Source organism: Carcharodon carcharias, chromosome 1, assembly GCF_017639515.1.
Source record: "Carcharodon carcharias isolate sCarCar2 chromosome 1, sCarCar2.pri, whole genome shotgun sequence".
Taxonomy (NCBI): Eukaryota; Metazoa; Chordata; class Chondrichthyes; order Lamniformes; family Lamnidae; genus Carcharodon; species Carcharodon carcharias.
In genome coordinates, this window is record NC_054467.1 from 98505738 (window position 1) to 98530326 (window position 24589).

Consider the following 24589-nt stretch of genomic DNA (forward strand, 5'->3'; position numbering starts at 1 on the left):
TTAAACTTAATCACCACAAATATGTTTTGATACTGTTCCTATATTTTTTAATTGATGGGACATGGGTGTTGCTGGCTAGGCCGGCATTTATTGCCCATCCCCAATTGCTCTTGAGAAGGTGGTGGTGAGCTGCCTTCTTGAACCGCTGCAGTCCCTGTGGTGTAGGTTCCTGTTAGGAAGGGAGTTCCAGGATTTTGACCCAGTGACAGTGAAGGAATGGAGATATATTTCCAAGTCAGGATAGTGAGTGATTTGGAGAGGAACTTACAGGTGGTGGTGGTGTTCCCATGTATCTGCTGCCCTTGTCCTTCTAGATGGTAGCGGTTGTGGGTTTGGAAGGTAATGTCTAAACAGCCTTGGTGAGTTCCTGCACTGCATCTTGTAGATGGTGCACATTGCTATCACTGTGCATCAATGGTGGAGGGGATGAATGTTTGTGAATGGGGTGCCAATCAAGCAGGCTACTTTGTCCTGGATGGTGTCAAGCTTCTTGATTGTTGTGGGAGCTGCATTCATCCAGGCAAGTGGAGAGTATTCCATCACGCTTCTGACTTGTGCCTTGTGACTGGTGGACAGAATGTGGGGAGTCCGTAGGATCCCTAGCCTCTGACCTGTTCTTGTAGCCACAGTATTTCTATGGCTAATCCAGTTCAATTTCTGTTCAAGGTAACCCTCAGGATGTTGATAGTGGGGGATTCAGTGATGGCAATACCATTGAATGTCAAGGGGTAATGGTTAGATTCTCTCTTGTTGGAGATGGTCATTGCCTGGCATTTGTGTAGCACAAATGTTACTTGCCACTTATCAGTCCAAGCCTGGATGGTGTCCAGGTCTTGTTGCATTTGGGCATGGACTGCTTCAGTATCTGAGGAGCCGCGAATGTGCTGAACATTGTGCAATCATCAGCGAACATCCCCACTCCTGATCTTATGATGGAAGGAAGGTCATTGATGAAGCAGCTGAAGATGGTTGGGCCTAGGACACTACCCTGAGGAACTCCTGTAGCCGAGATGACTGACCTCCAACAACCAAAACCGCTTTCCTTTGTGCTAGGTATGACTCCAACCCTATTCACATATTCTGTTCCTGGTTAATGCATCAAAAACGTGGCGTACCTTAGTATCACTCTGTTACCTTCCGATGATGAAAATTCCTTAAATACAGAGTGCAGTGAGAGCTGAAATAGTGTACAGAAGATTTTTTTTTAATCCTGGGTGGCTTATGATTTCACCTGGCTATTATGGCATGTTAAGACATGATGACTTGGGAAGCCAAGATTCGCCTATGAGAGTAGTTTGAAACATCGAACTCAAAAAAAAATCTCAAGTGAAAAGGCAGAAGTACTATCCCAAAAATGCAACAATGAATTCCAACCCCCAACACCCCACCCCACCTATGACTCTCAAAAAGACAAAATGTAATATTTGATAATCTCAGCCTATATCTATCCACATAGCTCTCAATCGGGTATCTATACATCTTTTTGTGGGAGTTAATCAATACATCCTCTTGGGTATTTTGTAGCAGAATAGCTGAGCCATACCAAATTGTCTTTATTTATGTGGGTAAATTTTGAGCTGAGGTTCTGAATGCTCAATGGGAGCACATTTTGTTGAATGAGATACAGAGCTAGCATACGCTGTTTAATTTTCAATCAGGCGTATTGTACTCAGTGGAATGCTAGGCAAACTGGCCTCTGAACACAATTCACCAGATGTTCTCCTGGTCAGCAGCAACATCCTTAAAGTAAGAGCTTTGTGCGACTGTTCCATATTTAGACTGTAAAAATATAAACTGTTACTGCAGGGTGGGCACAGGGTTTTCCAGAACTTTTAGACAAGCGAGTAGCTCAATTAATAACTCAAGCCATTCCCTTAGAGTTCTTTGGATTCCTTCTCCGTTGCTTAATTTTTTTTTAGCCTTTCCCCTTCAGTGAATTTCAGCCCTTTTTTGGCAACATTGTGGAAGCTCTTTCCTTCAAACCCAGACAAAGTTTGGATACAACAGTCATCTGTGGGCTCTGTCAGATACAATGCCATATGATCCTTTTCAGGAGTCGTTGAACAAAGGCAGAAAATTCAACTTCTTGTTTGGTGTGTCATTTACATATTTGTTCATTTTTAAACTAGATCTATGTAGCATTGTTTTTTTTTACTGGGACATGTGAGGATAAATGCACAGCTGGCAACTTATGCTTCCTCCTTTGAATGTCAGTTTTCAGAAGCTATGTTCAGGGCACAGGGAAGGGGACAGGTTCACTTAACCACTGTCAAATCTGACACAAATGGATATGAAAGAACCAATTTAAAGCTATTCTTATCTGAGAATAACAAGTTTCCTCCTCTGAAAATCTGGTTTGTGTCACTGAAGAGAATGTTCCTTGGACACTTTGTGCGATTTTGGAAAAATGACAAGAAATCTTTATTGACATTGCATGTTTAGCAAAGTGTCCATTTATTTCTCTTGTCATTGCAGAATGACTGGTTGTTCGTAATAGAACTTTTAAGCACTATTATTTTAAGATAAATAATGGCATTTGCAACAATGTCACTGAACACTTATTACTGTCCCAGAAGTGGAGAGCTTTATGACATGCCCATAGTTCTGTTTTTAAAAGTTTTTTAAACAAAGTATGAAACATATGTTTAAGACAAGGGGGAAAAAAGATCAAAGCTTAACTAACAACCAAATGTTAAAAAAAACTATATTTAAAGTTATAAAAGGTGCTCCTGAAGGTGCTATATTTCCTGTTTCAAAGTAATATTTCATTTACAGACTACATTGCTCCTATAATCAGAAAACATTGCCTCAAAAACAATCCGAAATCCTGCTGTGTACACTAACAAAACACAAATCTTTAGAAGATTGCGTGACTAAATAAAGACTATTTACTCAGGGGCTACCTTAGCTACCTGCTATCCCCAGCCACTCCCCTTGAAACTTTGTGGCAGATGTTGCTGCGTTAAGTTGGCTCTGAAGTGGCTCGACTTCCCTAGCTCTCCTCACAATAGAGTCAAAGTATATTAGATCTCTTTATTTGTGCCTGGGGCCAGTTCAGGAGCACAGCTGTGGCCTGGCCTGCTCTACCTTTGGTGTTTAAGCCCCTCAGGCAGCAAATGTGAGACCAAAACTGTTCTGCCACTCTCAACTGCATCTGCTGACACTCCAGCATTCTTGCTGCAGGCTGCTGAGGACCACTGCCTCCCGTCCTAACAGATGTCTGCAACAACCTGCTTACTTACACCTGTATTGGCACTTGTAACCTCACAGATTATTTGTTGAAAAATTCATGACTTGCTACCCTCTCCTAGGATTTACATCCGGAATCAAAGCTTCTGCATTCACTCCATGAGAGCCCAAAGTGGTTCCACCATGCATTAGTTGTTGGCACTGAAAAGCCTTTCTAGCTTTGATACATCATGCCTAAACTTCAATTACAACATCAAGGAGTTAAATCCTATAGTGAATACTTCTTAAGTGAGTAACACTGGCCCTCTGAGTTATAAAAGAGCAGTTTTGAAACCAGCTGCTTCATGTGACAAGGGCTTTTTTTGTTTACTAGGAATCAGATCACAGCTGAAGCAAAATAGTTTTCTAGTGTTACTTTATTTTCTGTATAAAGACACCAATCCCACACAAATTAAGTACTAGAATTTATATTTCAAAATACATTAATATGTATTGTTCTTTGAAGGTAATAAATAACAGCATGGAACCTTACAGTTCTAGAACTAAATAAGCTTGCAAGGTTTTTCATCTACTGAACTACCCGGAAATTGGAATTGTAAATGTCTGACTAGAATGACCACATACAAACGTTTATCTAGTTCACTGAGTGAGCCCACTGGGTACTGACTTAAAAGATTCTGTGTCTTTCTGCTTTTAAAAGGAACCCAGTATCTCTTGGGGGAAAAGGGAAAGTGCAACGGCCATTAGTCTTGGGTTGATCAGGAAGAAGCTTTAATTATCAGTGCTTTTCCTGTGGTTTATCAGTTTAGGATATATGTAAGCTACATTTTTTCAGATAAAGATGACTTTTTGATAAGCTGCACTTGTAATTTATTACGCCAAGACAGGAAGGGCAACTTGCCCTTTAAGCAATACATAATTTTCTAAGACATCTCGCTTCTAACATTGTGATATAAATGCACAAAGAAACACTCTGCAATAAATGATTATTGTACAATAAAGTGAGAAAATATTCCTTAGACAGATTTTTATCGCCTCTTCAGTGGGCTTGTTAATTCTTTGCTAGTTCCTTAAAAACCCCAGTACAGAAATGGTTAATGGTGATAAATTTTATAATGGTACTTCCTAGAAAATCTCAAATTACTGGGGGGGATAAAAATATGTTAATAAAGAGATCTTTTATTAAAGGCAATACTGGTCACGCAATAACATATCCCTTAAGGTCCAATGTCACCATCATCTTTATTACTCTTTGTCCTATGTCATTTGGAATCAACAACACCTCTAGAGAACAGAAATGCTTTACCTAACGTGCACAATTGGTAAAAGAGAAATTGTAATTCTTTACTTTCATTCTTGACAGAATTTTAGACTATCCAGCCTATGGGTAACTGGCTGAAATTGCCCCAACAAGATATTAAAAAGCACATCATGGTTTATTAAGTCTTACTCCTTAAGAGTGAAATCATATTTTTCTATTAATATTGACCCTACTCAGCAGTCTTGTGACACCTTGTTGTACTTAGAATGGGGTAGTGGCACAAATGACTCCAATAGAAAACACTACAGTGTGGCTTTCATAACCAATATGCAGAAGTGTAAAGCAGAAACCAATTATCGTTTCAAAGTTAAGGGAGAAATTTGAACAAATTGTAACTGGGCCGCTCTTGTGCAACATACTAGCAGCCAGCAAGCATTAGCATTATTAACGGAACCAGTAGGAATAAAGTCTATTTTGTATTTTGTAGTAATACAATGAGAAATTATTCCACTAGACAGGTAGAACTGGATGGTCCAAGAAAATCAAGTTGATCAATTATTTTTTTTAAAAAATTTATAAATAAGAACACGATTACATTTGAGAATGCTGGGCTTTGCTCAGCGGCTCTAACCAGAGACAGCAATCACTCATTGTCACCATGATGCCGACAAAACATGCAGCATGAAACACAAATGACAGTGAGCATGCCATGGAGCATTATAGGGACAGTGTGATCATGACCAGAACCTTTCATTTTAACACAAATGTCAAAATGTACTGTCGCAAATGACCCCAGTACTTCAAAATAATTCCTGTAGCTTGAATGTTTAAATCAGAAAGTTTGCAATTTGCAATATTTTTGACAGTTATGCTTTTCTATAGATAAAATTACCTTTTCTATATTTTAAAGGGTGCCTCCCCCTCATTCTCCCACCTATATTTTCTAATTTATTTTAAGATAGTAAGTTTACCTGAGGAAGGTGCAAACTCTGAAGGAACGCTATCTTTTGTGCTCGATATACACCTTGGCCACATTTGAACTTCTTTTAGGTTACTGCCAATAAAAATAAAAGAGAAGGTGGCCAAGGAATTCCATCTCCTGCTGTATTGGCAGTCCTCACCCCAAACTTAAACATCAGCTCCCTACTACAGGTGCCCAAAAAGGGAATAATTAGAATCTGTCCAGCATTTCAATTTTGGTAAATTATCCAACATCCATTACTAGATGAGCAGAAATGTCCTCCAATTAAATATTTGAAAGACCAAAGCCATTGTTTACAGTCCCTGCTCCAAACTCCATCCCTCTCCTTGGCAACTGTCTGAGACTAGACCATTCTGTTTGCAACCTTGGTGTCATAACTGACCCCAAGATGAGCTTCCGATCAAATATTCAGCCATCTCAAAGACAAGCTATGTCCACCTCCATAGCATTATCTGACTCCACCTTGTCTAAGCTCATCTGTTCTTGTAACCCTTATTGTTACCTTTTGGCATTAACTATACCAAAGCACTCCTGGCTGGCCTTCTTCATGCCATGCTCCACAAACTTGACATCATTTAAAACTCTGCTGTCTGTCTTAACCTGCAGTTAAGTCCCATTCCTCTATTACCCTTGTCCTCTCTAACCTACATTGACTCCCTGTCAAGTAATGTCTTGATTTTAAAATTCTCATTCTTGTTTTAAGTCCCTTCGTGCCCCTATCCCTCTCTATCTCTGTAATCCTTCCAGCCCCATAATCCTCCAAGATATCTGCACTCCTCTAATTTTGACCTCTTGGGCATCCATGATTTTAATTGCCCCAACATTGGTGATCGCGTATTCAGCTGCTAGTCCCTTAGCTCTGAAATACCCTCACTATACCTCTCCACCTCTCTCCTTCACTTTCCTCCTTTTAAGGTGCTCCTTAAAACCTACATCTTTGACCAAGCTTTTGGTCATCTATTCGAATGTGCCATATTTTGTTTTACAATATTCCTTTGAAGCTCCTTTGTATGTTTTATTAGGTTCAAGATGCTACATGAATACGTTGTTGTTGTAGCTCATACTGATCGCCACGTCAGGTGAAAAATGACCTTGCTGTTCTATTTGCTATCTATAGATGGTGTCTGATCTGATGAATGTTTCCAGCATTTAGTTTTTATTTCAGAGTTCTACAATAGCAGTATTGCTTTCATATCATTCTCTGCTTCCTAAATTGCTACTGATAATGGAGCTCGTTGTTTTCATTAGCATAATTTGAAACTCATACAAACTACTGGAACTTCACAAGTGTGCCCTATCTAGTTTTCAGTAGTAAATTAGCATAGGTACAGATATATAACGGAGGGAAACATACCCATTAAAAGTGGATACAAAAATGTTCAACATTTTTACACAGACGCTTTAGGGGGACAAAAGAAAAGTTCTTTTAGTGTAATCCAACATCTATATGTAAACATTGCTCATCAATCGTGGAAACAATGACTGAATTTCAGCCACTGTACATCAGGTTTGTGAATCTGCCTAAATTCATGCCTGCTAGGATGGTTCAGTTGGTGGCACTCTCCCCTCTGGGATGGAAGGATTATGATTTTGAGACTCATGCCTGGAGGAGATTAATTTAACTTTTGATTAACCAAGAGGTTAAATGAACCAGCAGCCTACCCATTCTAACATAGAAGAGACTGGAGCCAATTAGCAACCCAAGCCATTTTAAAATAGAACCATTAAGCCCTCCACTCCTGATAAACATTTCAATGTGTACTCTTTAATGGTTTCATTGACCTATTTGATTGCTTAGGTCTTTAGCTCCACCCACAGGCTTAAGCAAACTGGGAAGATTCTAGAAAAGATCAAGCTCTGGGCTGAGACCATGTGTATATAGAAATCTCTGAGCTTAAAACCACATGTGTATAGAAAATCCTGAGAGTTCTGAGGTATTTTAAAGTATTGTTCTAAATCAATAGCAGGTTCATTTACAAGTGTCATCTTTGCATTGCTCTGAGATAAATCAGACATATAAGATATACAGCAACTTGTTGAACACATCAAAATTATGACAAGGATGGTTGAGAAAAGTTTAACTTTACCACTTCCCATGTCCTGGGAGCAACAGATTTCATGGTTCAAGACCTACTTGCTTACTACTGGTATGGACAGTTTGGATGTAGCAGCAATTCATAAGGTGATACTCGTACATTGTTTCGGAGCAAAAAACCAGCGAATACGTGAGCAGCTCACATCTATGTTTGATACGGCATTAAGTGCTCTCAAAAATACCTACGGGCAAAGAAAAATGTGATGATCGTACAATATATATTGTCAAGGGATCCCAAGGAACTGGTGAACGTATCAAACAATATGTGGTAGCATGGTGGAAATTGGTTCTATGTGTAGATTTGGTACACAACCCAATGAACTAATTTGTGACCTACTGGCTGAAAAGACTTCAATTCCACAAAGAATGGAACGTTTCCTCATGGTCAATAACAGACTCGAAACCCATTTGTAATTGAAATGGGTTTTGCCTTGGCTCTTCCATAGAAACTGGTCTCCCATGTTCTTTAGCTCTTCCCTGAAGGTCCTGCTGCAGGGTCCAAGGGACAGAAGTGAGGTGATATTTCCCAAGGATGGGAGGAAGAGGTCAGCCTCGCAAACCAAGGAGGCATGGATAACTATGGCTGAGGAAGTGAGAAGCAGGAATGTGGTCCCTCAAACAGATCCCCAAAAGAATCATGGACCTTAGGAGGGTAGGAGAGGTGAGTGGTATGACACTTTCAGGTGCCTAGCTCCACACCTGACTCTCCCAGTTTTGTCTTGCATAGCACTCCTCAGAACAACACACTTAGCAGCTCCACTCATTCTTCTCCTCTCGCTGCACCCCCCAACCCCACTCCACTCCTGGCACCTCCTCACATCCCCATATGAACAGCCAACACTGTCTCTCGCCCTCATCCTATTGTCCTCTTGAATCCATGCCTCACAGCCCTTCCCTCCTTTCCACACAAACCATTTCTCACATTCACAACTCCATCCTCACAGGAGGAAGCACAGCATCCCAGGGAGAGGCATAGAAGTGGCAAGGGGTGGGGTGCACCTTGTTGGTGGTAATCCGTACCCACTGGAAAAGTGGCCTTGCTCCAGGAGGCTGCAAATGTCAGCAACGGCCTTCCATGAAAAAAACCTGAGCCTCCTGTAGCACTAGTGCCAACATCTGTTGAGAGAGCAGTTAGTTTCTGTATTGGGAACCTCCTCTCCTTCCAGCTGAATCTGTGTCCATGCCCTTTAACCTGTGGAGGGGCATGTTTTTGAGAAGGCCACTGGTCCTCCTGTTGCTGCTGTTGATGTTCCTGCTCCACTTGTCCCTCAGAGGCCCGAGGCGGAGCTGTATAAGCTGCTGTGTCATGCTGCAGTGATGGCCGATAGCAGGGGAAGTGTAAATCGAGGTGAGTGAAATCCAAATTCAGTGAATTAACTTGCAAGAAATTGGAAATCACCTGTCATGGACTGAAAGTACAAACGGAGAAGAAATGCTGCAAACATCTGCCTCTCACCTGGATAAGGATGCAGCTATTTAGTTTCACAGTTTGAAGGTTTCCGGCCTGTCAGGTTCACTGGACAGACACACCCGACAGTGCTCAGGAAACTATTGTGCTGGCTGTTTAATGCCAGAATACTGGGTTCAATCCTCTGCTAATTGGAGATCTGAATATCTGAATTAGTTACTTGACAGCTCCACTGGGAATTCCCACTCAGCTGCACAACCTCCTGGGTTAAACCTGGAAGTGAGTGGGATCATGTCGGGGTTTCTGACTTGACACCACTTTTCAGGGTGTTAAGTCCACACCTGTGCATGCATCTGCCTCCCCCTTCTAGCAGTTGTGCCCAATAAGAGAGCACAATTGTAAAGCAATTTATTGAAAAAAGCACTTTGTAATATGATAAAGTGACAAAGGTGCTACATAAAATGCAAGCATTATTCATGACTGACAGAAAACCAAACTGCTGAAGCAAATGTACAATTCTGGTGACAAGCTGTAACCGCATGCCAAAATGACTGCCATTGAGTGAGAATGGTTGATTTTAATGTAAAACCTGCTTATCCAACATCAATATAAAACATATGACAGCCCAAATTCATAACATTCATTCTCCCACCTTATGGGTTATTTTGTTAATTCCTATAACTTTTTAAAAACACCTTTTAATTCCTGCAGATCTAAGAAGAGATACCGTGGCAGCCAACCTTGGGTTTGTTGGCTTCATACACATAAACGTAATTCCTGTAAAACAGCAGATCAATTTTGTAGCTTCAATATTATTTAAGTAATATGGAAAACTTGACCACTGACATACATCAAACACAGCAAAGTAGAATGTGTGTCATCCTGATAATATGAAATCAACGTTAACAGAATATAATATCGCTTTTCCATGCAACAGTATAAAAGAGCTTTCACCTGGACCAATAACTGCCTTGAAACTAGCTGACCCTGCAAAAATGTCACAACTACATTACTTACAGGGTCAATACCTTCATCTGACAGATATCACCATTTGTTTCTCTACTAATTTTAAGCTATTTAAGGCTTCACTCTAATTTTGTGAGTCACAAAAGACATCATCTTGGAATTACTCTCAATCACAGTGGTAGTGAGAAAGCAATCTCTGACTGCCTGGTTTAATAACACATCTTTTGTGAGTTTATATTTTAATGTTAACTCTGGTAACTCAAAAATAAAATTGTAACTTTAAATAACCTAAAACTGGGGGGTGGGGAGTATTTTTGATTGCTAAATGCAGCATAATCCCACATTAAATTTAAGGGGCATGATTGCATTCACTTTAATCCATTTTGCTCATTTTACTCATCGAAAGATAAAGAAGATAACTTCCATTTATGTCACTGGAAGGTTTGGATTAATTCCAAAGTACAGATGTTTGAGGTAAAATACGTTTGGTGTGGCACAGTGATGTCAGACCAGAATACAGACCCCCAGCTGCTAATGCCAGCACAGATCCAGTTCAATAGTAAATAGATTCAAATCAGCTTGGTAGAAACAGCCTTTGACTGAAATCCATGTTGGCTTACAGTTCTTTTTAACTCCGCTCTTTTCACTTGACAAGTAACTGGTTTGAGGTGTTCAGCATAGATACTTGTTTAACAACCATGACATAAAATGGATGACTGCTAACGTTTAAAGTAAAGTATCAGTTGGGGTAGCAAACCAATGATATTTTCAGTGGTTATTTTTTGCTACTCCTTGTACCATGGAATATTCTCAACTCCACATAAGTGACTACAAAAGTGAGAGGCAATTTTCCGGTACACTCTACCAACTCACCATTTTCCTACAAATAAAATGATTTGTATAGGTATGGTCCAGGACATGCTGTGACACATCAACCAGCATTGGCAATGTCATATGCTTCACATATCTAGGCTCCACAATCACCAGCAATCTGTCACTTGATGCTGAAAAAAACGCATGCTTCGCAAAAGCTGCAGATGTTATGTCCAAGCCGAGTAAGTGTGTGGAACAACAGCAATCTGACCGGAAACCAAACTGCGAATCAACCAAGCCTGTCCTCAACACACTCCTCTGCAGTTGTGAGACTCTTTTACTCTAGTCTACGAGAAGCCACGAGCCATGAGGCAACTTAAATTTTTAAACCATGTTTTCTATCCTCAATAAATTACGTGGTTGACCAATGCATCCCAACCTACCCAACACTGCCAAAGCAAGCTGCCTGAAGTGCCACCAGACAATAACTGCAACATTGTGTTGCCTTTACATAACACTCAGCATGATTCCCAACATTTTAACTGAACTGTAATAAAGTCAGCCAGGCATTCTTGACTTTCCAGAATAGTTTGGAATAGCTTCAAGAAAAATCATTTTCAGAGAACAACCCCAAGGCAGAATTTTTTGTCTGCGGGGGCGGTGGGGCGGGCGCCCAGACTGTTTCCCGACTCCCGAGGATAGCGTGGGCAGCAGTGGGATCGTACAGACTGCTGGATCCAATGGTGACCCGGCAGTCTGTTTAAAAGAAGGCCTGGCAGCCTTTTGTAGGCTGCTCACAATGGCCAGTGCTAGGCCACAGCAGAGGGGTTCAGGTGAGCAGGCCAGGCTGGAAGATAGGCCTGCAGGGGGTCAGTGCGCCCCTCCTTTTTCTGATGACTGCCTTGCTACCCTCCTTGAGGAGGTAGCAGCACGGTGGGAGGTGTTGATCCCCCAGGATGGCAGGAGGAGGCCCCCGCTACATGACGAAACGTGCCTGGGAGGAGGTGACAGAGGTGGTGAGCTCCCGCAATGTGGTGCGGCACACCTGGATCCAGTGTCACAAGCACTTCAACAAACAATTTGTTGCACTCTGACAGGGTGAGTACCATGTTGACATTGGGCATTTAACCCAGCAGATAGCCTTATCCTCTGCGGCCGCCCATGTGCAATTTGCCCTGATCAATGCTGTTCTCTCTTTTTCAAGAGAAGAACGTGCAGAACGCAGCCGAGCGTGTGAGGACTAGAGGCGGCCAGGCACAATCCTCCATACTAAGCTGCTTCAAGCAGGAGGCCCTTGAACTGGAGAGGCGCCATGCGCCCAAGTCCACTGATGTCGGTGAGGCTGCGATGCCACAGCCGGGTATTAATGCCCAACAGTGAGGTCAGCATTGTCCTCCCAACAGCCATAGCACTGATGATTGTTAAATTGGTTATTGTTGCAATATTGCTGGACCATTAGGTTTGGAAAGATGAGCGCATAATGATCCGGGGGACAGGGATTAACTTTGACTTTGTGTTCACGCTAACTGATCCACTGTCCTTGTTCTTCCTTACGGCATCATCAGAGCATGGCCGAGAGGAGGAGCAGCAGATACCCCCTCTCACACCTAAGGGGCCTGAAGCCTCACCAGTGTCACACCATTTCTGCCAGGCAGGCACCAGCGCAGATACTGGCACCTTGATGGGAATTAGAACATCAACTAGTGTCCTGGGGCACAGCGGTGAGGGCACTTCACAGTCGCTGGAGGAGCTGGCAGAGACAGAGTGTGCCCATGGTGCCAGCAGTAGGAGGATTGCAGAGGACCAGGCACATGCTCAGTCGGTGCCTGATGATTTGCCTCTGGAGTCGTCCGCGATGCAGCAGGTGCAGGAAATGCGGCTGGGTGTGCGGGAGCATCTGGGGGAGATACATAGGGCTATGCTTAACTTGGCCTCCGTGGCAGAGGAGTCTACGCGGACGCTCACAGAAGCAAGGAGTCACATGTCCGAGTGCCAAGCATGGAGAGAGTGGTGACTCTCGTGGAGAGGCTCCTCCAGGAGACCCGCCAGGGCTTCTTGGGGATGCGCTTTGACCAGCAAGCCCTCACATCGGCATTGACCTCAGCTGGTCATTGACAGTGTGGGAGATGGTGTGGGCACTAAGTTTCCCAGCTTGGTGCCTATCTATCCACGGTGAGCAGGGACGTCTGAAGTGACCTCACATCAATGCAGCAGCTGCATGTCGTCTCTGCAGTCTCCTCTCAGGGTGCTCCAGATGAGGGCAGCAGCTCCTCCACCCCTCTCCCAGTGACCATATCATCTGGTGAGGCACCCCCCACACATCAAACAGAAAACTCTGCCCCAAAAGTTGTTTATTTGACTTATTTATATCTTGTTCATGCAGTTTTAAAAGGGGTGTTCTAATAAAAATGTCTACATTTAAAATGTGATTGCTGAAGAACTGCTTAGAGCAGAAAATACTTTGAAATGAGTGCAAGACAATCTTAAATAAATCACTGCTCTTGAGTTGACATATAATTAGAAATAAACACATCTTGTTTCCGACGCACAATTACATAAATATTGTCAGGGGCATCTCCAGCAACATAGATCTCCTGGGAACACAGGAACAGGAGTAAGCCATTTCAACCCTCCAACCTATTCTGCCATTCAACAAGATTAATGAGGATCATATACCCAACTTTTCCCCATATGCCTCAATATATTTGGCTAACAACAATCTATCAATCTCAGTTTTAAAACTTGCAATTGATCTAGTATCAATTACTATTTCTGGAAGAAAATTCCAAACTTCTACCACCTTTTATGTGTACAACTTCACTACATTCCTGAAAGATCTGGCTCTAATGTTTGGATGATTCTCCCTGATGCTATACTATCTAGTGGCACAAAGAGTTTCACCCAGTCAGAATCACAGAATCACAGTGCAGAAGATGCCCTTCGGCCCACTGAGTCTGCACTGACACGTAAGACACACCTGATCTACCTACCTAATCCCATTTACCAGCACTTGGCTCACAGCCTTGAATGTTGAATGTTATGACGTGCCAAGTGCTCATCCAGGTGCTTTTTAAACAGTCTACCCTATATTTTCCCCTTAAAATCTTAAACTTCAACTCATGATTTAAGACTCCTAAATTCCAGGGAATACAACCCCAGACTGTTTTATCTCTCTTCAAAACGTAACCCTCGGTGTCCGGGTATCATTCCACTAAATCTGCCCTGCACTTCCTGCAAGGGCAACATATCCTTCCTCAGGTGTGATGCCCAGCACTGCTCACAGTACTACAGAACATAGGCATCACTGGCAAGGCCAGCATTTGTTGTCCATCCCTAACTGCCCTTGAACTGAGTGGCTTGCTAGGTCATTTAAGAGAGCAGTTAAGACGAGTGAGTCTCACGTCAGTGGCAGGGAAACTATTGGAGAAAGTTCTGAAGAAGAGAATCTATCTCCACTTGGAGAGGCAAGGTTTGATCAGGGATAGTCAGCATGGCCTTGTTTTGAGGGAGGTCATGCCTAACAAATTTGATTGAATTTTTTGAGGAGGTGACCAGGTGTGTAGATGAGGGTAGTGCAGTTGATGTAGTTTATATGGATTTCAGCAAAGCCTTTGACAAGGTCCCACATGGAAGACTTATAAAGAAGGCAAATGCACATGGGATACAGGGTAATTTTGATTAAAAATTGGCTTAGTTGTAGGAGACAGATGGTGATGACAAAAGTCTGCTTTAGTGACTGGAAGCCAGTGTCCATTGGCATACCACAAGGATCTGTGCTGGGTCCCCTATTATTCGTCATTTATATAAACGACATAGATGACTATGTGGGGGGTAGGATTAGTAAGTTTCTGGATGACACAAAGATTGGCCAGGTGGTTAACATTGAGGTTGAGTGACTTGGGCTACAGGAAGATATAGACAGGATGGTCAAATGGGAAGATAATTGTTCAGATGGAATTTAACCCTGAAAAGTGTGAGGTGATACACTTTGAAAGGAGTAATTTGACAAGGAAGTATTCAATGAATGGCATGATACTAGGAAGTTCTGAGGAACAAAGGAACCTTGGCGTGTGTGTCCCTAGATCTCTGAAGGCGGAGGGGCAGGTTAGTGGGGTAGTGAAAAAGGCATATGGGAAACTTGCCTTTATCAATCAAGGCAGAGATTACAAAAATAATGTTGGAGTTGTATAGAACATTGGTGAGGCCACAGCTGGAGTACTGTGTGCAGTTCTGGTCGCCACATTATAGGAAGGATGTAATTGCACTGGAGGGGGTGCAGAGGAGATTCACCAGGATGTTGCCTGGGATGAAACATTTAAGTTATGAACAGATGTTGGATAGGCTTGGGTTGTTTTTGTTGGAGCAGAGAAGACTGGGAGGCAACCTGATCAAGGTGTACAAGATTATTAGGGGCATGGAGAGGGTGGAGAGGGAGCAACTGTTCCCCTTAGTTGAAGGGTCAGTCACGAGGGGACACAAGTTCAAGGTGAGGAGCAGGAGGTTTAGGGAGATGTGAGGAAAAACTTTTTTACCCAGAGGGTGGTGATGGTCTGGAATACGCTGCCTAGGAGGGTTGCCTCACATCCCTTAAAAAGTACCTGGATGAGCACTTGGCACGTCATAACATTCAAGACTATGGGCCAAGTGCTGGTAAATGGGATTAGGTAGGTAGGTATGTCAGGTGTTTCTCACATGTAGGTGCAGACTTGACAGGCCGAATGGCCTCTTCTGCACTGTGATTCTGAGTCAACCATGTTGCTGTGAGACAAGCTTTATATTCTTGATTTATTAACTAAATTCAAATTCCACCAGCTGCTATGGTGGGATTTGAACCCATGTGCCCAGAGCATTAGCCTGGGTCTCTGCATCACTAACTACTACACCACCATTTCCCCTGGTCTAACTAGGGCTTAGAACAGCTGCAGAATAACTTCTACCCTGGTGTGTTCTAGTCTTCATATAAAGGCTAGCATTCCATTAGCCTTTTTGATTATTTGCTGTACCTGTTCATGATATTTTAATGATCTGTGTAATCCCAAGTCTCCTTGGATCTCTACTGTTTTCAGCTTTGCATTATTTGCAAAGTAACCTGTTCTCTCTTCTTTGGTGTAAAATGTATGACATCACATTTACCTACATTGAAGTCCACTGGCCAGAGTTCATTTACCACAATCTTTCCCATTCATTTGAAAAAAAGAGCTTGCACATTCTTTTAAAATGAAGGCCTGTCACCCCAAAAATGATCTAATCAATACCTCATCACCAGACTGGGGCCGCATCAAAGAAACTCGATGATACTGTCGCCGGAGCAGTGCCCACAGTGCATCAAGTCTGCCCTAGAATTTAAAAAGATACCATTTAAGATAATGGAGAAAAGTAAATAAGGTTCAGATGATCGTTTCTGATGTAAACAATTCTAGGAACCTGTTTTTTTAATCCGCCTGAATGTCCACACTAAGGACTGAATTATACAAGGTGCCTGATTCCCCACTCCTTGAACCCCTGGCTAAACTGTTGGAAGTTGAGAAAGCCCACCCAGAGAACACCAGCTGGCCCACAGCCATTTAACCATTAATAGACTAGAGGCGGGATTTCCGTCCCTCAGGTATAGGGGGTCCCAGCTCAGACATAAGCCCAGCCTGTCAATAAGAGTGCTGGCAGCTCTCCATTGCTTTGGGACAGAGGCGTGTAGCTTTGGGTCGGGCTTTGGGTCAGTGTTTGGGTGCCAGGCTGGCAGGCCCAGGCAAGGTGGGTGGGGGACTGGGGTTTGAGATTCTAATTGGGCGGGTGGGGGAGGGCAACCTAGGGGGTGTGGTCCCTCTGATGGGCACAAGAGGCCTGTTGAGGAGGGACCTCTACTGCCGCCCACCACCAAACCGTGCAGGAAAATCTGTCTGCTCAGCGTAGGCCTCTCCGGCTGCCAGCTAAATCCTGGTGGTGGCAGGATAAGGCCCTTAAGTGGGAATTAATTGCCCACTTATGGGAGTCAGTTGGTCCACCCAACACCATCTCCACAGCTGGTATAATTGCACTGGGGGCAGGGGCAGAGCAGTGGGCAGTCCACCTGGATGAGCTGCCTGGCATTCAAACCCACCCATGTGGCTGGGTAAAATCCAGTCCCTCAACACTGCACGCTTATAATTTGTTCTGATATTTCCTTTGCTTTTCACTAAAGCAAGTTATCAATTCTATCAAATAAAACCAACTCCCAGTTTTCTTGGCATTTTTATTCTTCTTCTTGTCTTGTTTTTAAAATTATTCTTCCTCTGGACAATGCAAGCAGTAAAGAAGATCAATGACTTTTCTCAATATATAATTCTTGATATAATGACAAGTTCTTGTCATTAGGCCTAAAGCACTTGACTTTTGAATCTTTATTAACTAGTCTCATAATTAGCACTATGGCCCCACTGAAGTACAATATGATTTTTCTTATTGAGTGGAATATGTGTCAGTAGATAGTGAGAAATTACCTTAATTGGATCATACCACTGTGGTGGAGAAGGACGATTGGAAGATGGAGGTTTGGGCCGCCTTGGAACAAAAGGTTCCTCTTCAGCATCTGGAACTTTTACAACAGCATTTTTGGCCATTTCTAGCCTTGCCCCTTCATCGGTGGATCCCTTATCTCCCCACCGGACCTTGCATAAAAAAAAGCAATTTCATCAGAGGATATGAAACCTTGCTGAAATTAGGCAGAAAAGCTATTAGTTCCAACTTGAATGTTGCCCAGATACGTGATGGGTGAGGTAGAAACTCAACCACTTCAGCAGGAAACAAGCTTGCATAATTTCAAATCCTGGGCTCCATTAACCTATCATTGGGCCACTTCCTGAGCAGAATGGGCAGCAAGAGGACAGGGAACAACTACATTTTTCCCGAAAAATCAGGCAGTCAATGGTTGTGCACCAGCATGAAGGCAGGGAAGGGGATTCTCGGAAGGTCTTGTAAGAGGGAAGGAGGCAGACAGGTCCAGGACAAGGAAAGCCACCACCTTCCTTGCTCCTGCTCCTCCAGGCCACAACAAAGAGATGATGATGTCCAACTATACGCTCGCACTGATGCATGTAGCTAATATAATTAATGGAAAAGTTTTATTCTTTGTTATCCTAGGCACATTACAGATACGTTAACTAGATATCAAGGCTAATCAAGATGTTCTCAAAAGACTTAGAGAGTTGGCAACTATGAGAACAATTTAAAATTCCGTGGGCATCATCCATTCTGGAGTATAAGCTGGGTGGCGGGAAAGAAACGTGAGTAAATTTTGCTGGGTGGCAGGATGGCTGGCCACACGCAATCTCGTACTGTTCAGTCATTACGTATGCACGTGTGAGGAGCACAGCGAGTCTTGCGGCGGGGTAGGCAGGAAGTCACCATCCCCACCCTTTAGGACCATCTCTCTCCCACAATTCCTGCCCAGAAACCCCTACCCCCACCCCAACCACAGGACCCCCACATCCAACATGCAAGGCCTTCCCTCCCTCCCACATCCTGCGTCTTGCACCCTCGCATTCCCTCCCTAGCTACCCCACTGCCCCAGACAGTCTGGCTTTCTTCCCTGGATACCCTCCCACCCTTTCCAACTTAGCCTGCCCCTCCTGTCCAGCCTTCACGGAGCTTGGCCTACTGGCACCTTGTATGAAATCCCCAAGAAGGCAAAGCAGAGGCCCACTTAAGCCCACAAAGAAGTCTGCTTTGCCAGGAGCACACCACTTAAATGCAGTCATAAATGTGAACGTTATTAATTTCTCACTGACTGAGGAGAACTTAATTTGGAGGAGGCACTCAGTTCTGGTGAGCTGGCCTTCCAATGAGCATGCTTGACATGCACACCCAACACCATTCACTGGGAAGCTCAAGCCGCCTTTAAAGTCCTGAGAACTTAATTGTGAACGTTCATCCCGCTGTCGGGAAACTGATTTTTGGAATCACACCAAAATTAAGTTCCCCTGTCCACCAAGCTTTCTGCTGCAGGTGGGTCTGGAAGATTCCAGGCATAGATATCAAAAAAAATTCTCTGAATTTCTGATGAGAACAGGGATACTGGCATTGACTGGTGGAAGCTTGTCTCCAACCCGCCTCCTGAAGGCCTCTCTAGGAATCTCACCCCACTAATTGCAATTTAACCTTCTGACTCTATTCTGTGAGGTGAAGTCTAATTTTTTCGACTCAAACAAATCGTACGGTAATAAGGAATAAATTTGGTAACATACCTCCATTCTTTTAATGCCACCAACACCTCTACCACCATAGTATGAGGCATCTACTGTTGGCCACTGCTTTTTTGCTACTGGGTCTGGTTCAGGTTCCTGTATGTTAAAGGGATTAGTGTGACAAATTATTTAACTTGCAAAAATAAATGTATACATATGTATTTAAAAAGTTTCCTTAAGCTTTGTACTAAACTTGTAACTGAGCATTAACAAACCATTCTGAAAGGGGAATGAAGGTCATTTCCACTTTGGCTATCAATGCGAAATGGACAGCAGCAGACTGGCTACACTCCATTCTATTTTTCTCGCCACTGAAATTAATGGGAAGTATAACTGGCCAGATATATAATTAAAAACAAAAAACTGCGGATGCTGGAAATCCAAAACAAAAACAGAATAACCTGGAAAAACTCAGCAGGTCTGGCAGCATCGGCGGAGAAGAGTTGACGTTTCGAGTCCTCATGACCCTTCAACAGAACTAGGTGAATCCATGGAGAAGGGTGAAATATAAGCTGGTTTAAGGTGGGGGGAGGGGGCGGGGTTGGGTGGGGGGAGAGAAGTGGAGGGGGGGTGGTGTGGTTGTAGGGATAAGCAAGCAGTGATAGGAGCAGATAATCAAAAGATGTCACAGACAAAAGAACAAAAGAACACAGAGGTGTTGAAGTTGGTGATATTATCGAAACGAATGTGCTAATTAAGAATGGATGGTAGGGAACTCAAGGTATAGCTCTAGTGGGGGTGGGGGGGCATAAAAGATTTAAAAATAATGGAAATAGGTGGGAAAAGAAAAATCTATATAAATTATTGGAAAAAACAAAAGCAAGGGGGAAGAAACAGAAAGGGGGTGGGGATGGAGGAGGGAGGTCAAGATCGAAAGTTGTTGAATTCAATATTCAGTCCGGAAAGCTGTCAGGGCCCTCAACCGTGTCCGGCCCATCTCCCGTGCATACACTCTCACGCCTTCTCCTCCCTCCCACAAACATGATAGGGTCCCCCTTGTGCTCACTTATCACCCCACCAGCCTCCGCATTCAAAGGATCATCCTCCACCATTTCCGCCAACTCCAGCATGATGCCACCACCAAACACATCTTCCCTTCACCTCCCCGGTGGCATTCCGTAGGGATCGTTCCCTCCGGGACACCCTGGTCCACTCCTCCATCACCCCCTACTCCTCAACCCCCATCTATGGCACCTCCCCATGCCCACGCAAAAGATGTAACACCTGCCTCTTCACTTCCTCTCTCCTCACCGTCCAAGGGCCCAAATACTACTTTCAAGTGAAGCAGCATTTCACTTGCATTTCCCCCAACTTAGTCTACTGCATTCCTTGCTCCCAATGCGGTCTCCTCTACATTGGAGAGACCAAACGTAAACTGGGCGACCACTTTGCAGAACACCTGCGGTCTGTCCGCAAGAATGACCCAAACATCCCTGTCGATTGCCATTTTAACACTCCACCCTGCTCTCTTGACCACATGTCTGTCCTTGGCTTGCTGCATTGTTCTAGTGAAGCCCAACGCAAACAGGAGGAACAGCACCTCATCTTCCGACTAGGCACTTTACAGCCTTCTGGACTGAATACTGAATTCAACAACTTTAGATCTTGAACTCCCTCCTCCATCCCCACCCCCTTTCCGTTTCTTCCCCCTTGCTTTTGTTTTTTCCAATAATTTATATAGATTTTTCTTTTCCCACCTATTTCCATTATTTTTAAATCTTTTATGCCCCCCACCCCCACTAGAGCTATACCTTGAGTTCCCTACCATCCATTCATAATTAGCACATTCGTTTCGATAATATCACCAACTTCAACACCTCTGTGTTCTTTTGTTCTTTTGTCTGTGACATCTTTTGATTATCTGCTCCTATCACTGCTTGCTTATCCCTACAATCACACCACCCCCCCTCCACTTCTCTCCCCCACCCAACCCCACCCCCCTCCCCCCACCTTAAACCAGCTTATATTTCACCCCTCTCCATGGATTCACCTAGTTCTGTTGAAGGGTCATGAGGACTCGAAACGTCAACTCTTTTCTTCTCCGCCGATGCTGCCAGACCTGCTGAGTTTTTCCAGATATATAATTAGGTGGTTGATCTGCAATTGACAGTTTTTCACTCACACCCAAAGTCAAAATTATTCCCAAAAAATCTGAATTAGCTAAATAAATCTTTTGGTCTATGTCAAAAAAGCAACTTTGTAATTTTATTTTTAACCCTTTTAACTTTTGGTACAAACATATCTCTAAGAACATTTTTATTCATGAATCAAATGAATCAAAAAGGACATCTCAAACTGGCCTGAAGGGAAATTGGAAAGGGAGGGATTCAGACAATGTGGTCCACATTGGGACCAATGACATAGGGAAGAGTAGGCAAAAGGTCCTGTTTGGAGAGTACCGGGAACTAGGAGCTAATTTAAAGGACAGGGTCTCAAGAGTCAAAATGGCTGGATGATTCCCCAAACCACATACAGATTGGCAGAGATAAGCAGATCATTGAGGTAAATACTGGCTGAAGGAGTGGCGTGGGAAAGGGTAGTTCAATTTCATGGGACATTAGCACCAGCACTGTTACAGGCTGCAAGTGGACTGGACTAGAACCAGGATCCTAGTGGAAAGGATAAACAGTCACAGGACTTTGTACTAGTAAGTTGTGGGGGTGGGGGGGAGGTTTTAGGTGTAAAGGTAGTATAGATAATAGTTTGAAAAGAAACAAAAAGGAAGAAAGTAGAGTAACAGTGAGAAATTGTGCTTTACGCATAGAGATAAAAGAAAACAAAAAGTTGTAAAGTAAATCAATCAATCAGGAAGAGAGAAATAGGAGACATGTTAATAAGATAATAGATTAGAAGGAGACCCAATTTAACTTTCTCTTACACAAACACATGGAGTATAAGGAACAAATTGAATGAATTGTAGGTGCAAATCAACTTGGAACGTATGACATGTTAGCCATTACAGAGGCATGGCTGCAAATCTGTTAGGAATGAGAACTAAGTATACCAGATTTTTAGGTCTACAGGAAAGATATATGAAAATAGCAGAAGAAATGACTCAGCATTAAACCATTCCGTTGGTATGAGAGGATATAATGAGCGGTATGAAGGCAGCTGAGACTTTATGGATAGGTTTAAGGAACAGAAAAGTATTTAAGACTGTAGTGGGAGTTGTGTATAGGTTCCCTTGTGAAGTGGTAACTTGTATAATCTTTGAGATGGTACAAGCATTTAGCAAAGGAAGAGTGGTTTTAGTCAGAGATTTGAACTTTCATATAGATCAGGATAAGCAGATGAGCGTACGTCAGAGAGGTAGAGTACTTCATGAGTGTGTCCAGAATTGTTTTCTGCAACAATATATCCTGGAAGTATGAGGGCATGCCATATTAAGTGTAGTATTGAGCCAGACTTGGATAACAGCCACCTTTAGTTAATGGTTTATGGGCGTTTATCAAAATCAATGCAAAAAAACTACAATTATCTTAGGAAAAATATGCAATCAGAAGCAATGAAAGCCCTTTGAAGACTTATAACGACGATATTGTCAACAAAAATAAGGAAATGGTGGACATTCTAAATAATTCTAAAGTAATTACAGTAGAGTAGGAAGTCAGCATGCCAGACATCCTGAGGAAACTATTATTGAATGAGGGACAGGAACTAATCAGATTAACGTAAGCGAAATAATGGTAATGGAGAAATTAATGACACTAAAGAAGGACAAATCCCCAGGACTAGATGGTTTCCATTCCAGGGTTTTAAAGGATGTAGGTGAGAACAGTGCAGATGACCTAACTATAATCTTCCAAAAGTTCTCCCAATTCAGGAACCATTCCTTTAGATTGGGAAACTGCACGAGTAACTCCACAATTTAAGAAGAGTAACAAAAGGAAACTAAGGAATTACAGGCAGTTAGCCTAGCATCTGTGGTCGAGAGAGAGGTTGTCATGAGTAGAGCTGGGTATCTTCAGTGTACATGTGAAAACTAACACTATGCTTTCTGATGAGGTCACTGAGGGGCAGCGTGTAGGTGAGAAATAGGAGGGACACCTGATAGAATTGAGCCAAGTGAGAACAGTCACAGTTTTCCAGCATCAGCGAGAACAGTCCCATCCAGCTGGATGACAGTGGAGAAACAGTGGACAAAGATGGTGTGTCAAGCGTGTCAAAAGGTTGCAGACAGAGCAAGAAGGACAAGGAGGGATAGTTTAGTTTTGTCACAGACACATAGGATGTCATTTGTGACTTTAGTAAGAACAGTACTGACAGAGTTAGAGACCTTAAATGGTCATGGATTTGAGAGGTGACAACACATTCAAGTATTTACAAGAGGAAAGGAAAGTTGGAGATTAGGCAGTTGTTTGCAAGGATGGTGGAGCCAAGGGTTAGTTTACTGGGGAGATGGGTGATGATGAGAGATTTAAAGAAGAGAGGGGGTCAGGACAATTCACTGAATTTCACTGAATGACAGAACAGGCTCGAGGAGCTAAATGGCCGACTCCTGTCCCTATGTTCCTAAGTTTGACCCTCTTAATATTCGAATGCCTAACTGTTTTGGTCATACCATTGTATACTTTGATGTTAACCAATAAGATTTACTAGAAGAATTTCAGACCATAAAACTAGAAAGCAATGTTGCTCCTTTAGTGTTTGCACTATTCTTCATTAACAGTAACTTAACACAGCAGAACAATCACATACCTCTTTTGGAGGGGGTGGAGGAGGGGGAGGATCTTTTATGACCTGAAAGCAAATCATAAACAAAAATAAATTATTTGTGTAACAGCAATAATCAAGGATCTCTCTGAAGTATTCCATTTCGGCTACTTGTTAACATTTGATCACAGATTCCTGACTGATGAGTTTTTTTTTGTCACCTATTGATATTTGTTCTCAGCTTGCCAACTGGTGTGTTTTCTCCCGTGACTATTAATTAGTAAGACTGTGTGCAAGTTAGCACCTAGTCTCTCATCTCAGATAGAATAAACCTGTTAGCAGATGCAGTTAAACACATCAATTTATTTGACAATTAATTGAATAAGTGTTAGTACTTCAGAAGAACCCTGCTCAAGAGGACTTCAGCTGTTCATTTGGGAGCACTAGATGGACCAAAAAACTCAATGTAATATTAATAATTTTCAAGTATCTCTGACATGTGGGATATGTTTTGGTAGCCAGGACTTAGACCACACACACACACTAGTCACAAGAGTTATTTGTGCATCTCATGCAGATCTACAAACTTCAAATCTATCAAGTTCTTTGATTAAGCAGAATAAACTTGGCTATAAATATACAAATAACATATGCATATCCTATGAATAATATTTGAAATGCTTCCCTCTCCTGGTATACTGTGTCCTTTCAAAGCAAGAATTTTCACCCCCTTCTCCAAAATATACCTTCAACCCCTCTCAATGCTAGCTGCTGTGCTCCATCTCTAATATTCTTTTCCTCTCTAAGAAACGTTGTCACCTCCCAGGTCAGCTCAAGTTTTTCCTTCCCATAGCAGCAAAGCAACCTAACCAAAACCATAACCAGGATCCTCCATGACTCTAATCATAGTGTATTATCTCTTCCCGACCTCTCTGGAGCCTGATATGACTGATGACTATTCTCCTCTAATGCCACACCTTCAGCTTGCCTTAGCTTGGTTCTACCA

General features: G+C 42.8%; 1 protein-coding gene across 2 annotated transcripts in view; it reads right to left on the bottom strand.

Moving 5' to 3' along the window:
• The window catches only part of antxr2a (ANTXR cell adhesion molecule 2a), a 311452-nt gene that overhangs the window by 124183 nt on the left and 162680 nt on the right, over window positions 1-24589 (bottom strand). For both annotated transcript variants that reach the window (XR_005943132.1, XM_041188750.1), the window contains exons 13-16: window positions 23629-23670; window positions 18931-19026; window positions 17188-17355; window positions 15970-16050 (exon numbers count right to left, since the gene is read on the bottom strand). Coding sequence is in view for 1 of the 2 variants with exons in the window: in XM_041188750.1 (XP_041044684.1) it covers window positions 15970-16050; window positions 17188-17355; window positions 18931-19026; window positions 23629-23670 (387 nt within the window). In the remaining variant the exon portion in view is untranslated. The remainder of the gene's footprint in view (window positions 1-15969; window positions 16051-17187; window positions 17356-18930; window positions 19027-23628; window positions 23671-24589) is intronic.